Source organism: Danio rerio, chromosome 18 (genome assembly GCF_049306965.1).
Source record: "Danio rerio strain Tuebingen ecotype United States chromosome 18, GRCz12tu, whole genome shotgun sequence".
In the NCBI taxonomy this organism is placed as follows: Eukaryota; Metazoa; Chordata; class Actinopteri; order Cypriniformes; family Danionidae; genus Danio; species Danio rerio.
The window spans coordinates 53,064,947-53,082,500 of record NC_133193.1 but is presented as its reverse complement, the minus strand read 5'-3'; the positions used below and the strand labels follow the sequence as shown (position 1 = coordinate 53,082,500).

The 17,554-nt window shown below is 37.3% G+C and overlaps 1 protein-coding gene and 1 long non-coding RNA gene across 2 annotated transcripts in view; one reads left to right on the top strand and one right to left on the bottom strand.

Annotated features, from left to right (window-relative positions):
* LOC141378690 (uncharacterized) overlaps positions 1-9,015 on the top strand; it is a 15,938-nt gene extending 6,923 nt beyond the window's left edge. Inside the window, exons 2-3 of the long non-coding RNA XR_012393901.1 lie at positions 3,821-4,553; positions 7,290-9,015. This is a non-coding gene — a long non-coding RNA (uncharacterized lncRNA). The remainder of the gene's footprint in view (positions 1-3,820; positions 4,554-7,289) is intronic.
* Positions 2,787-17,012, bottom strand: dusp8b (dual specificity phosphatase 8b). Its single transcript, XM_002665301.8, has 5 exons — positions 16,828-17,012; positions 8,005-8,171; positions 7,261-7,420; positions 4,361-4,484; positions 2,787-4,182 (listed from the first exon to the last, which is right to left on the bottom strand). Exons 1-5 carry the CDS (start codon positions 16,892-16,894, stop codon positions 3,201-3,203), a joined length of 1,500 nt encoding a protein of 499 aa, XP_002665347.3. The 5' UTR covers positions 16,895-17,012; the 3' UTR covers positions 2,787-3,200.
* Positions 17,013-17,554: the final 542 nt, after the last annotated feature.

Sequence of the window (17,554 nt, the reverse complement as noted above, 5' to 3'; positions counted from 1 at the left end):
ATGCACAAATATAGTATTGTAAAGGTTTCTATAAGAAATATTAATTGAAAAGGTAGATTTGTGGTGGGTGAAATATGCTGAGCACTTTTTATGTGTGTGTGTGTGTGTGTGTGTGTATATATAAATATATATATATATATTATCTTTGTCATGATGACAGCACATATTATAGACTAGATATTCTTCAAGACACTTCTATACTAGGTTAATTATGGTAACTAGGCAGGTTAGGGTAATTAGGCAAGTTATTGTATATAATAACTTATATTATTATAATATTATTATATTATTGTAATAATGGTTAATTCTGTAGACTTTCGAGAAAAAAAAAAATGTATATATATAGCTAAAAGGGGCTAATAATATTGACCTAACAAATTAAAAACTGCTTTGATTCTAGATTAAATAAAACAAATAAGATTTTCTCCAGAAGAAAAAATATTATCAGACATACTGTGAAAATTTCCTTGCTCTGTTAAACATCATTTGGGAAATATTTAAAAAAGAAAAAAAATCCAGGGGGTGGGGGGGGGGGGGGGGGGTGGGGGGGGGTAATAATTCTGACTTCTACTGTGTGTGTGTGTGTGTGTGTGTGTGTGTGTGTGTGTAAAAATATCAGATTATTAATAAGATTCCAAAATATTATAATAGTCTAATAAATGTATTAATCACTGAATACAATTTAAGCAAAGTGTTCACACAGAAAGGCAATCATTTGTAATTACTTAAAGAATAAAATACAAAATGTATGTGTATGTGCATGTGACCTCGGAGTTAAGGTTTCAAATTAGTTTAGCTATTGATTTTTTTCATTAGCTTTTACTAAGTTATATAAAATCAGCCAATGATCTGGCCCTGTTTAAATAAGTAGATATGCGTATCATAGTTTATTTTTTCAGCCACTATAAATGCATGTGTTTGTATTGTATTTGCACCAGAGACTCAGACAAAGACCAGGCACGTTTTCAAATAATATATTATTGCTCATTGCCAGAATGAAACCAATACAATAAATTAAAGCAAAAAAGGCATGAAACTTTAAATAGACCAATAAAATTGAAGTAAATTTCTTTTACATATATGTAAATAAGTCTAGATTTACAGCTTAATACATAGTGCTGCGGGATGCAGCTTGTCAGTTTGTAGGTAGCCAGCCATTCTGAGCATGCTCAGTGCACAGTAGTAGGTCTGAGAGTATCTCAGCGTCAACATACACTTCATATTTTCACTCTGCATCTGGGCATAAAATGTATAACACTGAATTGTGACATCATTGAATGCAACTGCCCTCATTTCTTCAATCCATAGCTAAATAGATCATAGGGCGATGACAAAAAAATAAACGTCGCACAGCAATTACATCTTCTCAAACTTGGGCATAGTACATACAGCTCCCCCTCAGGCAAAAGCCACCATTAAGTGCCCTAATTTGCATTCACACACACACACGCACACACACACACACACTCATTCTTTCATGATTAGTGTCTTTGTATGGTCATGCTAGAAGGATACCGTCCATCCATCCTTGTTGTTTTGAGTGTACCACAAGATGACATGCCAGAGAAAAGGACACCGCGTGAGGTCTTTGGTAAGAGTGCATGTTATTATAAGTCATTATAAGCTCCTTTAAAACACTGGTAGTCCTACATCATACCAGAGATTGTGTCTGTTCATACTCAATGTGCTTCCTCAACAACTCCACTTTAATCTTTGTTTAAAGGTGCCATACAATGTAAATACTGACACATGTAGGCATATCTGAATAGTAAGAGTTCAGTAAACCTCAAACACCACTGCTTCCTCATTCTCATGTAAATCCTGTGAGTGTAAAGTCCCAGTGAAAAACAGGCCGGATCAGGGGAAAACACAAACTGTGATAATTCTCACAGGATCATTAATATGCATGCTTTAATTTAGCCACAAAGTTTGCTAATGGGATTACAATTTTAATTTTATATAACTTAGTGTTATACTTACTATGTATGTGAGACTCTTGTTTTGAAAACAAGATATTGTAGAGCTTTCATTTAACGCAATCATGGTGTATCGCATCGTTTCACAGCTCATGATCACAGGGCAAAACTTATTCAGGCGTAAGGTGTTTTTAAGCTATATTCTGTTTAATGTGTATATCGTGAAATCAGCCACCTACGTTTGTAATGAGGCAACAAACACATGAAATATGCTGAATATAAGTGTTTAATGCACGTTTATGCATTGTGTCAAATCACTTTGCTCTTATTGTGGTTATTCTGGAGTGAAAGAATGCTATTAAACTTGCTAATATTTATCTGTTTATGCAAAGGTTGATATTCATTTCTTGCATGTGCATTCATATTCGTTAAACCACAAAATACAACTCATGCCTTTTTTGTCAAGTATAATTATAGTTTTGCCTATATTTCATCCATAACTAAGCAACAAATTTAATTTAATTTAATTGATAATTTTCCTCCAGCTTAGTCCCTTAATTATCAGGGGTCGCCACAGTGGAGTGAACCACCAACTATTCTGGCATATGTTTTACCCAGTGGATGGATTTAATTTAATTTAATTTAATTTAATTTAATTTAATTTAATTTAATTTAATTTAATTTTATTTTATTTTATTTTATTTTATTTTATTTTATTTCATTCTCCTAACTTGATAATTTTTTTTTTTATTTAATTTAGCTTAATTTAATTAATTTTACTTTAATTCTCCAAGCTAGATACTTTTTAAATTTAATTTAATTTAATTTAATTTAATTTAATTTAATTTAATTTAATTTAATTTAATTTAATTCTCCTAGCTAAAATAAGCACCTATTTCACTTCAGTTTAACAAGAAATATATTCAGTTTGTTTAAATATTGTTTTTTGACTAATAAAATATGATTGTTGTACATGTATTGTGTATTTCATGTGTTTTTTGCGTGTGTGAGCATGCACTGATGACATGCGGAGCGTCAGAGCAGGGCTCATTAATATTCATGACAATTTCCAAATATGGTCAAACCGAGCTTTTCATTCTGGGGGTATTTCCTGTGATCTATAAATTAACACAAAACCATTTCTTGTCTATTTCTCCCACATAATTACTATGCAGAAAACAATTTGACATTAAATCAATGCATTCTATGGCACCTTTAAAAAAAAGCATGAGTCCCTCTTAAATGTTAATCTCTTCAATGACAGAACTCAGCAGTTTGTTTCTGTCATGAAACCTCGATGACCTCCATGCTGCCAGAGAAACTGGATTGCTTGCCCAGGTTCCCGAAGTCCTCGCCGCTTTGTGTTGTGCTCATACCATCTTCAAACTCCATCTGGCAACTACGTCGCTTGTATTTAGTGTCTACTTGCGATATGCCACACACAATTTGAGTTTTCCCGTCATCGAGCCAGCTGCTTATTTCTCGCGAATCCCCTTGTGTTTTGTCTCTTTGGTACGCTCCAGGCTTCGGGTTGCCAGATTGGCCACTGCAACTGTAGGCCGAATATGTAGAAGTGCTGCCAAAGTGAGCAGAGGTTCCAGAAGGTGCCAAATTAGCAGCTAAAAACCAAGGGCAGTCACCGGTGGGTGTGATAGGGGTGCTGGCTTGATTTGAGCCTCTGTGCGTGGTCCAAGAAGCAGATTTTCCCAACAATAAAGATGCTTTTTTATTGTTCTCACAATTCTGATCTTGAAGTCCAGAGTTTTCTTGCTTCAAATTGAGGGAAAGAGATGTAGCGGACAACCTTTTAAAGCCGATCTGGGTTGCTATCATACACTGTGATTGACCTACTCCATTGGTGTTCTTCAGATTATCAATTCTGCATATCTTTGGTGTGTTTTCAGAGTCAGAGTTTGGAGAAGAGTTGTGGTTTGGGCTTGAGGAGTAGACGGACTTGATGTCGAGGGAGAAGGAACACTTGAGCCGCTTGTTTTGTAGGATTTTTTCGGTGGACAGATGAAGGGAACTGAGGTCTTTCTGGAGTGAGGTAGGCGATGGAGGATTTACGGTGATCTCTGTGGTTTGTGAAGTCCTCTGGTCGTCGTTCTCCATCTTTCGGATCTCCGTCACCTCTTTAACTGTACTTGCTTCCATTCTTATGGGACAAGGCAGACTCTTCTTCATCTCCAAACCTCTCTCGAACTCCAGCAGCTGACCCAAGAAGTTGAAATTTGGAGATATAGATGGACGACGGTCTTTTACAAACCTACGGGAACACCAAATAAGGATGAAATTCATTTGATAATCTATAACAACTGGTTTTAGGCCTCATATTGAACTCAGTTTAAGAGATATACTAGTTTTTATCCGTATATTTTAAATCTCCATTCTCCCAGTTAGGGAATCGCTGCTTTATAGAGTCAGCATTGAAACAGCGCAATCACCTGTAGGCATCATCTGAGGACAAGCCCATAGTTTTCATGATGTAGGCAATGGCGATGGTTGCAGAGCGGGAAATGCCAGCCAGGCAATGGACGATGACTCTGCAGTTTGACACCTTGGCTTTGTCTGTGTTCAGAGAGAAACAGCAAACCGGTCAAAAGCAGATCCACTGTTAAACTGCACACAAAGCATGAGGTAATGGCAGACCTCAGCTGCTGACATCACTCAAACGCTGATGCACAGATGGCTTGTGTTAACCAAACCTCGGACTTAGCCTCTGTAACTTCCTGCAAACTCGCTTCCTAACATTAGAGCTGTGGTGAAAAACTGTTTGCGAGGTCGAGACATCGAGCTGAGCTTAGCTTTTTTACAGAAGATGGCGCTCTAGGCTCATTTTCAACAGCAGATGGCACTGTAGGCTAGTTTTTAACAGCAGACGAATTCTAAATTAATGTAAACGCAGCCCAGTATGAACACTCTCAAGTGGTACTTGTAAGTTTGCTGTTACAAACTAGTCTAGAGCACAATCTGCTTTTATAAAACAAGCCTTGAGCGCTTTCTACTGTTAAATCAAGCCTATAGCACCGTCTGCTGTTTTAAAACAAGCCTACAGCACTAGCTGCTGTTTTAAAACAAGCCTAGAGTGCTGTCTGCTGTTTAAAAACAAGCCGAGAGCGCCATCTACTGGTAAAACTAGCCTAGAATAGCATCTGCTGGTGAAAACTAGCCTAGAATGCCATCCACTTTTTAAAAACTAACCGAGAGCACCATCTGTGTAGATTGTATTGAAATATAGAGTGCCACATGCTGTTTAAAAAATAGCCTAGAGCGCCATTTGCTGCTTAAAACTAGCCTAGAGCACAATCTGCTGCAAAAAATTAGCATAGAGCACCATAGAGTGCCATCTGCTGTTTAAAATCTAGTCTAGAGCACCACCTGCTGTTTAAAATTAACCTAGAGTGCCATCTGCTGTTTAAAAACGAGCCTAGAGTGCAATCTGCTGTTTAAAAACTAGCCTAGAGTGCCATCTGCTGTTTAAAATCTAGTCTAGAGCACCACCTGCTGTTTAAAATTAACCTAGAGTGCCATCTGCTGTTTAAAAACTAGCCTAGAGTGCCATCTGCTGTTTAAAAACTAGTCTAGAGTGCCATCTGCTGTTTAAAAACGAGCATAGAGTGCCATCTGCTGTTTAAAAACTAGTCTAGAGCACCACCTGCTGTTTAAAATTAGCCTAGAGCGCCATCTGCTGTTTAAAAACTAGCCTAGAGTGCCATCTGCTGTTTAAAAACTAGTCTAGAGTGCCATCTGCTGTTTAAAAACGAGCCTAGAGTGCCATCTGCTGCTTAAAAACTAGTCTAGAGCACCACCTGCTGTTTAAAATTAGCCTAGAGCGCCATCTGCTGTTTAAAAACTAGCCTAGAGTGCCATCTGCTGTTTAAAAACTAGTCTAGAGCACCACCTGCTGTTTAAAATTAGCCTGGAGTGCAATCTGCTGTTTAAAAACTAGCCTAGAGTGCCATCTGCTGTTTAAAAACTAGCCTAGAGTGCAATCTGCTGTTTAAAAACTAGCCTAGAGTGCCATCTGCTGTTTAAAAACTAGCCTAGAGTGCCATCTGCTGTTTAAAAACTAGTCTAGAGCACCACCTGCTGTTTAAAATTAGCCTAGAGCGCCATCTGCTGTTTAAAAACTAGCCTAGAGTGCCATCTGCTGTTTAAAAACTAGTCTAGAGCACCACCTGCTGTTTAAAATTAGCCTGGAGTGCAATCTGCTGTTTAAAAACTAGCCTAGAGTGCAATCTGCTGTTTAAAAACTAGCCTAGAGTGCCATCTGCTGTTTAAAAACTAGCCTAGAGTGCCATCTGCTGTTTAAAATTAGCCTAGATAGCAATCTGCTGTTTAAAAACTAGCCTAGAGTGCAATCTGCTGTTTAAAAACTAGCCTAGAGTGCCACCTGCTGTTTAAAATTAGCCTAGAGTGCCATCTGCTGTTTAAAAACTAGTCTAGAGTGCAATCTGCTGTTTAAAAACTAGTCTAGAGTGCAATCTGCTGTTTAAAAACTAGCCTAGAGTGCCATCTGCTGTTTAAAAACTAGCCTAGAGTGCCACCTGCTGTTTAAAATTAGCCTAGATAGCAATCTGCTGTTTAAAAACTAGCCTAGAGTGCAATCTGCTGTTTAAAAACTAGCCTAGAGTGCCACCTGCTGTTTAAAATTAGCCTAGACCGCCATCTGCTGTTTAAAAACTAGTCTAGAGCACCACCTGCTGTTTAAAATCTAGCCTAGAGTGCAATCTGCTGTTTAAAAACTAGCCTAGAGTGCCACCTGCTGTTTAAAATTAGCCTAGACTGCCATCTGCTGTTTAAAAACAAGCCTAGAGCACCACCTGTGTTTGAAAACGAGCCTAGAGCGCCACTTGCTGTTTAAAAACTTGCCTAGAGCACCACCTGCTGTTTAAAATTAGCCTAGAGCGCCATCTGCTGTTCAATTAGCCTAGAGCACCACCTGCTGTTTGAAAACAAGCCTAGAGCGCCACTTGCTGTTCAAAAACAAGCCTAGAGCACCATCTGCGTTTTAAAAAAAAGCTTAGAGCGCCATCTGCTGTTTAAAAACTAGCCTAGAGCACCATCAGCTGTTTAAAATTAGCCTAGAGTGCCATCTGCTGTTAAAAATAGCAGAGAGCACCACCTGTTTAAAAATAGCGTAGAGCGCCATCTGCTGTTAAAAAAATAGCCTAGAGTACCATCTAATGATAAAAACTAGCATAGAGTGCCATCTAATGTTAAGAACTAGCCTAGATTGCCAAGTTCAGAATCAATTCAGGAGGAGAATATTGATGCATTTTGAGAATTGATATCTTGAATGATTTGTCGTTCATTTAAATTGCTGAAATACTTAATGTCTTACCGATAAACTCATTAGTTTTTTCCAACCAGGGCAGCAGCTTCTCACAGTAGCTGTCGTTGACGGGAATGCGCATGAAGTGGTTTTCACTGATGAAGTCTGGTTTGGGACAGGTGTTGCTGGCATTCAGGACGTATGTGATTCCATTCTGTGACATCACTTCCTGTTAAAAGAGGAACGTTTTGCAGAAAATGAGACTGATTTCAAAAGAATCCAGCAGATTCAAGCTACATTCCAGCAGTATCAGTCACGCACGCTCAAGCTATTGTACAGGAGGAAGATAACATCCAGAAAAAATGTGTTTGAGTGAGAGCTTCATGTCAGGGCTAACGTTTAAGTCAACACAACATCACTGAAAGCATTTTCCTGGAATGCTTGTTATCAAAGTCAGTGATGAGATACGCCACGATTCAGTCATTCTGAGGCATGTGCAAAAACACCCGCGGGGTAAAAGAAAACTATTCCTGCTTATCTGATCATGCCTCATGCCTTTGTTATGTCTTTATAACAGGGATTTTTTTGCAGACTATAAAATATAATGATTTCCTTGATGACACTGATGATATGCAAGGAATAGCTCTTTTTTTTTTGGATCATTTCAGACTGTCAGACACAGTTTTCCTCATTGTATATTATTACAAATATATTTAATATTATCCTGTGTGCATTTGTAAATGCACAGAAATGCAATCAGGGATTTGGCAACGTGAAAAGGGTACACTGTATTGTATTTTTCTTTCTTCTAACCTTATTAAGAACGTCTCTCTGCGAGCCCAGGTACAGGTGAGGCAGGATCCGTGTGGGACCGATGTTTGCCACTGGTAAACAGGGTTGGGAAAGGCTGAGAGGGAGAATCGATGCTGGTTTATTCTCACACAGCTCAGGAAAACAGGAGGAAAACGCTGCAAAACCACCTGCAAGAACAGAGAGGAGATTCTCACTGTACGTGATAAAACTATAACACATCATGTGTGTGTACAGTTGAAGTCAGATTTATTAACCCTCCTTAATTATTAGCCCCTTCTGTATATTTACCCCCAATTTCTGTTCAAGAAGACTTTTTCAACAAATTTCTAATCAAAACAGTTTTCTAATAACTGATGTCTTTTCACCATGATGAAAGCACATAGACTAGATATTATTCAGCTTAAATTGACATGTAAAGGCTTCTCTAGGGTAATTAGGGTAAAGTTAGGGTAATTAGGCAAGTCATTGTATAACAGTGGTTTGTTCTGGAGACAATCCAACACTAATATTGCTGAAGCGGGCTAATAATATTGAGCTTAAAATGGCTTTAAAACAACTAAAAACATAATAATACTAAAGTAAATACTGTGAAAAATTCCTTGCTCTGTTAATAATTATTAATAATAATTGACTTTAACTGTGGATTATTTCTTATACAATCTATTGTTTTAAACTACTCAAAGCAGGGATCAGTGTTCAACAATGCAATTCATAAATGCATTGAATAAAAAAACTAAATCTCCTGTGAATGGTGAAATATAGACCCTGTTTATTAATATAATTTTTACACTAGTTATTTATTTGGTAAAACACTAATATACAGCTATATGTGCAATTTAAAGGTGTAAGGTTTAATTAGGCAAGTCATTTCCTGACCTTTATTCCAGTCAAACTAAAAGACACAAGACTGAACACAATGATTTAATAGGAAATACAATGGAAATGTCCTTGCTCATCACTTGAGAAATGTTTGTGAAATAATTAAAATTTGACCATTTATTTGTCCATCAGCTACTGTGTGTACTGTACGTTGTTCCGACACACGGTTTGGCTGCAAATTCAATTACTTCCAGTAAGAATGGAATAACTGTAACAATGACGGGGTTTTCCAAACATCCTAGCCGACTGAATTACACATGAACCCCAAACACACACACACACACACTCCGCAGGGGCCAAGAAGCATTTCCCACAGTGCAGAAACATCCGCTGCTTTTTGCTGCTAAAAATTCGTACAGTGTAAAAAGCAATCAGTTGACTTTACTTTAAAGAAATGAGTAAACCCATTGCCTAAAACTTCATTCATTCATTCATTTTCCTTCAGCTAAGTCACTTATATATCAGGGGTCACCACAACAGAATGAACCGCCAACTATCCCAGCATATGTTTTACACAGCGGATGCTCTTCCAGCCGCAACCCAGTACTGGGAAACACCCAGTCTACCCAGAGGTAACCCACACCAACACGGGGAGAACATGCAAACTCCACACAGAAACACCAACTGACCCTGCTGAGACTCCAAGCTATAACAGGTTTACTCACTTTTTTAAGTAGTCAACTTTTCACTTTTGTTGTCAAAAATATTGATATATCGTTAAATATCACAACTGAAATATTTAAAATGACACAATCTTGCTTAAGGTTAGTATCAATACTGGCTTGGCTCTCTCGCACTCTTTCCTCACCAGCAGGGGGATGAATAATTAATAATAATGTTAAGAATTTAACACTTATCAGAAAATAAGATGAGATTATTTATTATTATTATTCAATCATTCATTCATTCATTATCTTTTCAGCTTAGTCCCTTTATTATTCTAGGTGCGCCACAGCGGAATGAACCGCCAACTTATTCAGCATATGTTATACACAGCGGATGTCCTTCCAGCTGCAACCCATCATGGGAAACACCCACACACTCTTGCACACACTCACATACACTACGGCCAATTTAGCTTATTCAATACCCCTTTATTGCATGTGTTTGGACTGTGGGGGAAGCCGGAGTACCCGGAGGAAACCCACGCCAACACGGGGAGAACATGCAAACTCCACACAGATACAAACTCTTGCTGTGAGGCGATTGTGCCATTCACTACACCACAGTGCAGCCCTTATTATTATTATTATTGTTATTTTGATCATTTCTTGCCTTTTAGACTTGAGGACAGCTGATGTACCTGGTATAAGCATTATATAGATGAGTTATTTTTCCATTTTTACTTCATTTGCATTTTTTTAATGTTGCAGAATTTGTTCATCACAATATCGAAAATGGTATTGAATATTGATATTAATATTATTATTATTGGAGAGTTGGAAATTTCAGTACTGTGGCAATGCTGCAGTAGATGCAGGAGCAGGAGGGTTTACGGTTTCACTCAAACAAGCCACTTTGCAAGCAACAAGCGCAGTTTTCTCTGACATCTGGCTCCGTTCGAGAAGGAAGCGAGAAAGCAGAGCTGCTGAAAGCTGAGCTCCGGCAGATCCAGTGTCAGAGACTGCGTTCCTGCTTCCTGCATGAGCTCAGCATCTCACAGAGGAACACTACAGGAACACTGACAGCCAAGCAGGACTCCGAGGAAGCACACACACATAGACACATACAGTATGCATGCAAGCACACACATACACATACATAGACACATATGCACACACACACACATAGACACACATGCTTACATGCATACACACACATGCATGCATATATGTGTATATATATTTAATTGATGATCTTTTTGGCCATTGTAACGTAGTCTATAACGTAGTCTAAACATGCAGCATGACATCATCGCTGTGAACATCCAGCATGACATCATCAGCAGAACGTCTGCATTATCAGAATGCAAACAGCCCAAAGCTCTGAATAACGGCAATAAAAGCAGATGAGCTCACACACACACACACACACACACACACACACACACACACACACACACACACACACACACACACACAGGCATGAAGTAAGAGTCTGTAATTAGACGCATGTGACTCTCCTTCATTTATTCATGCATTTGTTCACTGACTGGCCTCATTCACAGCGCTCACACCATGACATCATTCAGAAAAGGCCATCAGATCTGCTGTGAGTCAGAGCTGGTTAAAGTGAGTCACCGATGACATCATCAGCAGACGCTCGTGTCACGGAAAGAAGCCGCAGAGATGAAGAGAGACGCTTATATTTCGTTATTTATGTAATGTAAAGTTGTAAACAATTTATGGGTGGACCTAGGAGCATATGTCTTTAATATGGCAAAAGGTTAATTATTATTATCGTATTATAGTCTTATTATTATTTTATAGAGCGACACGCTGGCTCAGTGGTTAGCACTGTGGTCTCACAGCAAGAAGTTTGCTGGATCAAGTCCTGGCTGGGTCAGTTGGCATTTTAGTGTGGAGTTTGCATATTCTTGCCGTGTTGGCGTGGGTTTCCTCTTGGTGCTCCGGTTTCCCTTACACAGAGTTTCTTTGGGGTCTTAAAATGTCTTAAATCTTAAAAAAAATTTAGGCATTAAAAAGTCTTAAATTTACTGAAATATTGTGTTGTAGGTCTATAATGGTCTATTATGTATAGTTCCCCAATCTGGACAACACCCATCCAATCACCAACAATCCATCTCAATAAAACTTTTCACTTTTTATTTAAGAATGTCATTTTTACTCTGTATTTTTCATAATGGTTTCATTATTTTCCTTACAATTACATTTGTTTAAAAGTTGGCCAAAAACTGGGCCATTTGAAAAACTCTCAAGAGTTTAGCCGAGTCTAAAATTTCACTCATAATGGTCATAAAATGTCTTAAGTTTTAAATTGAACTTGGTGAAACCTGCAGAAACCCTGACCATAGTTTGTGTGTGTGTGTGTGTGTGTGTGTGTGTGTGTGTGTGTGTGTGTGTGTGTGTGTGTGTGTGTGTGTGTGTGTGTAAGAGTGAGAGTGTATGGATGTTTCCCTGTACTGCGTAGCAGCCGGAAGGACATCTGCTGTGTAAAACATATGCTGGAATAGTTGGCGGTTCATTCCACTGTGGTGACCCATGATACACAAGGGACTAAGCCAAAGGAAAATGAATGAATGAATATTTTATATTTTATTTATATATTTATATATATATATATATATATATATATATATATATATATATATATATATAGATGGATGGATGGATGGATAGATGATATATAGATAGACATTTGACATATGTATTAAATATTATATCTAGTACTGGGCGAAGATTTATTGCATCTAAAAACACAAGTTTGTTTTGAAAGCCGCTCTATTTATTTATTATGTAAGTTGCAAACAATTTACGGGTGGACCTAGCTAAGTACATCTTTATTAGGTTTAATTATTGTTTTATGATAAAATATTTTTTTATTATGAAAACAATTTCAATCAAGATGTTAAATTTATTGTTAACCTTGGCAAAAATTGGCACACATAAACAAAAATTACATAATTTTTCATAATAATTAATCTCATGTTAACAGTGTTTTGTATTGATTTTGATATCTTTATTTCTTATGTGAAACTGTTGAAATGCAAAAATAATTTGAAAAAATATTTAGATAAATAAATATGTGGTCGGCGCGGTGGTGCAGTAGGTAATGCTGTCGCCTCACAGATGGAAGGTCGCTGGTTCGAGCCTTGGCTAGGTCAGTTGGCATTTCGTTGTTGAGTTAGCATGTTCTCTCCGTGTTCGCGTGGGTTTCCTCTGGGTGCTCTGGTTTCCCCCACAGACATGCGGTACAGGTGAATTGGTTAGGCTAAATTGTCCGTAGTAAATGAGTGTGTGTGGATGTTTCCCATAGATGGGTTACAGCTGGAAAGGCATCCGCTGTGTAAAACATATGCTGGATAAGTTGGTGGTTCATCCCGCTGTGGCGACCCCTGATTAATAAAGGGACTAAGCCGAAAAGAAAATGATATTATATAAATATTATTATATAAATAAATATAAATTATATAAAAAAAAAATATTGTTTATGCATGTGTGTGTGTGTTACTTTTATATATAATACACACACTGTCAATTTGTTCTCTATTTTGCATGTGAATAATCATGATTTTATTATAACACTTAAGTTATTCCTCTGATAATCTGTATGATCACTGAATCCAGTACGCTCTGCTCTGTTGACTCTATTTGTTATTGTTTTTCCTGTTTGTTTGTTCCTGGAATAATAAATAAACAGCGCCAGAGATACTGAAATGTCGGCGGTGTAACATCAGGTCATTGACTTCACCAGGAGAGTTGAAGGAAGTTGTTTTTCAACATGTCTGATTATATAAACGCATGAATATTCAAATCAGCAGAGAGTTTGCTTAAAGGCGCCTGTCCCTTTAAGAAGCAGCTCAAGGCCTGCCTGTTTCCAGCTATTAAAAGCAACCGCCAAGCAGGATGACATCATCGCTCAACATGCGGGTGGCCAGCAGGCACACACACACACACACACACACACACACACACACACACACACGCACAAAGAGATAGATGGACAAACAGACACACATATTCACGCATGCACACTAACACAGTTTATACACACACTTACAAACATGCATAGACACACTCATACACATGCAAACATACACATTTACAAAGAAGCACACACACACAAACACACACAATTTATACACTCACTTATGAACATGTACAGATGCACATACACACAAACACATGCAAATAAACATGCACATAGACACACACAAACACACACAATTTATACACTTACAAACACGCACAAACGCACATGTACACTCAAACACATGCAAACAAGTACACTGACAAACATACACACACACAACACCATTTATGGACACACACACACACACTGAACATGCTCTGACAGGTTTTTTATGACATGCTTTATGACATCACAGGCCGGTTTCCAGTTTCCAGGCCGAACAGAAGAGCTGACATTCCTCAGACATGATGTCAGATGAGTTGAGCACACACACACACACACACAGACTGAGGAACATGACTTCATTACTGATCCCACTGCAGGATTAATTAGGTTATACACTGTATGAATTGCAAAAGGTGCATGAAGTCTAAATCACATTAAAACAAACATGTTTTTCAGAACAAATATCAAAAATTAAAGAACACATACTGTGAATGAATGAATGAATGAATAAATTAATCATTTAAAAAATAAACAATGTGATAAATAAATAGGTCAATAAATAAATAAATAAATAGGTTAATAAATAAATAATTAATTCAATAAATAAGTCAATAAGTAAAAAAATACGTAAATAAATAAACAAACAAGTCAATAAATAAATAATTAATTCAATAAATAAGTCAATAAATAAATAAATACGTCAATAAATAAGTCAATAAATAAAAAAATAATTAAATAAATAAGTCAATAAGTAAATAATTGCATTAATAAATAAATAAATAAATAAATAGGTCAATAAATAAATGAGTCAATAAATAAATAATTAATTTAATAAATACGTCAATAAATAAATAAATATGTCAGTTAATAAATAAACAAGTCAATAAATAAATAAATACATCAATAAATAAGTCAATAAATAAATAATTAGTTTAATAAATAAGTCAATAAATATATCAATAAATAATTAAATAAGTCAATAAATAAATACGTCAATAAATAAGTAAATAAGTCAATAAATAAATAATTATTTCAATAAATAAGTAAACAAATAAATATATAAATTAGTCAATAAATAAGTAATTAATTAAATAAATAAGGCAATAAAAAAATAAATAAATATTTACTTAAGAAGCCAAACATATGCAAATAAAGTGAGGTTCTGCTTAAAACCACCCCCCACCCCGTGTGTACGTGTTTTGTGTGTGTGTGTGTGTGTGTGTGTGTGTGTGTGTGTGTGTGTGTGTGTGTGTGTGTGTGTGTGTGTGTGTGTGTATGTGAATGCTTGAATTGTGCAAGCATGTGTGTGTGTGTGCGTGTGTGTGTGTTTGTGTGTGTGTGTGTGTGTGTGAATGTTTGAATTGTGCAAGCATGTGTGTGTGTGTGTGTGTGAATGCTTGAATTGTGCAAGCATGTGTGTGTGTGCGTGTGTGTGTGTGTGTGTGTTTGTGTGTGTGTGTGTGTGTGTATGTGAATGTTTGAATTGTGCAAGCATGTGTGTGTGTGTGTGTGTGTGTGAATGTTTGACTTGTGCAAGCATGTGTGTGTGTACTAAATACAGATCTGTAGTATTTAGAGCTCTGCTAAATGTGTTGAGAAGGACATGATGATACTCCAGCAAGTCCAGACACATTTAGATGGATGTTGTGACTCAATGTCATATTTCATATCTCACAGTCATCATGTTTCCATATTTCTGCTGCTGATGTCAGTGTGTGACTGATCCAGAATCTGCTGAAACTCAACTGCACATCGTTTCTCCTGCAGTACACTGACATACTGTGAGCAGTGAAAACAGATGACATCACCTCATCACTGCCATGAGCTCATCAAATCACACACATGTCAGACACACACACTCGCTTTACATCTGAATTATTCAGCAGCGTTTTCACATACTAATGCAGTATTAATATTCATAGGAGACACCATTTACTCCCGTTTAGCATAGAAACACAATAGTCAGCTTATGATAGACTATAACACACGAACATTAAGAGGTTTGGGGATGTTATTTTAATATAGCCAATATTAATAAAGACACGCTTGTTTATTTTCATGTGAAAAAAAATATATTTATTAATTTGTCCTTTATTTTTTGTAGGGGTTGCCAGCATATGTTTTACACAGTGGATGCCCTTCCAGCTGCAACCCAGTACTTGGTAACACTCATACACTCTCATTCCCACACACACTCATACACTACGGCCAATTCAGTTCATCAGTTCCCCTAGAGCATGGAGGAAACCCACGCCAACATGGGGAGAACATGCAAACTCCACACAGAAACGGCAACAAGTCCAGCTAGAACTCGAACCAGCAACCTACTTGCTGTGACACCACAGTGCGAACCACCAAGCCACCGTGCCGCCCCAAAATAGAATATTTAAATTGGAAATATTTTATAATTCTATAATAAATTTGATCATATTTGTAACTAGTTTCTTAAAGAATAATTACACAAGTAAAATCAGCAACTTTATGTTTAACTTAATATGCAATGGTTATATTAATATATTATTTTAATATATTTATTTGTATATTTGGATTATATTTTGAGATAGACACAACTTCTACATGTAGAGACATTTTTATCACTGCTATTATATTATATATGAATTTTTCCATCGTAAATTATTTTATTTTTAATAAATATAAATCAAATATCAAATAAAGTTGTAAAATATATTGTAATAATATCTCAGTTATTTTTTATTTTCTATTTAATTTTAATTTATTTGAATAACATTATAAGATGGAATTAATCATATTAATATTCTTTATATTGCACTTTTATTCGTATTAAAATAAAAAGAAATCTCCTGTTTGCATTCACTTTCAGTTTTCCATAAACTAAGTCGAAAAACACGACAGCAGGAAACTAAAAATCGACTGACCTCACACACACACGCACACACACACACACACACACACACACACACACACACACACACACACACACACACACACACACACTCTCAAACTGTCATCGATGTCCAAACATAAGAAGCAGGTCACTGGGATGAAACCGATTCGCATTTATGCACTAATATTCTAACACACGATGCACCTCCATAACAACACCAACAGAATGGCTGGCCAGGAAAACAGCATTAGCTAAAAGAGTTACAGACGACAAAGATTCACGCAACCCCTACTGCAGCTCTAAACCCTCCAGCGACTCACCTCTCAGATCTCGCCCTTCCTTAATGCGCCGCACGCGCATCTTCAGCCGCATCTCGCTCTCGTGCATGTCCGTCCCGAGCGCAGGAGGAATCAGCAGATCAGAAAACCCTCCAGAGGGCTGCTACCGTAATCTCGCTGATGAAGAGCCGCTGTGTTGGAGCCGCCGCCGCCGCACTGTTTCCCCGTCTATGAGTGTGTGCGAATGTGTGTGTGTGCTCCTGCTTCTCTATTGTGGAGCCTCCTCCTCCTCCCGCCTCCCCGCCTCTGAATGAGCTCTTCTGGTGTGTGCTGTGTGTGTGTGTGTGTGTGTGTGTGTGTGTGTGTGTGTGTGTGTGCAGTAATAGCTCATGTGTAAAGCATGCAACCACATTCCTGACTCATCACACAAGTATGCGGACACTGATGGGGCCAGAACCGCCTGCCGGACAGCAGCGTGCCGGTCTCTCTCTCTCTTTATCTCAGTTCAGTTCAGTTTAATTCCATTAATTTCAATTAAACTAAACTCAGTTAAATTCAACTCAACTCAAATTAATTGAATTCAATTAAAATTCAACTAAATTAAACTTTACCTCAATTCTGTTCAACTCAAACTAACTCAGTCTCCAGTCAACTCCTCTCATGTCTTATTAACTCAACGCCTCTCGGGCATTATGTTTGAATGGGGAAACATCAAATTCTCCAAAACTGTTAGCCAAGTTAAAGATTACATTACATATTACACATCAGC

Bases quoted from the DNA above. Each gene is read 5' to 3' on its own strand.
- dusp8b (XM_002665301.8), bottom strand. From the start codon at position 16,894: ATGCACGAGAGCGAGATGCGGCTGAAGATGCGCGTGCGGCGCATTAAG. The intron at 8,172-16,827 runs GTGAGTCGCTGG...CTGTTCTTGCAG, and splicing joins GGAAGGGCGAGATCTGAGAG to GTGGTTTTGCAGCGTTTTCC. The intron at 7,421-8,004 runs GTTAGAAGAAAG...CTCTTTTAACAG, and splicing joins AGAGAGACGTTCTTAATAAG to GAAGTGATGTCACAGAATGG.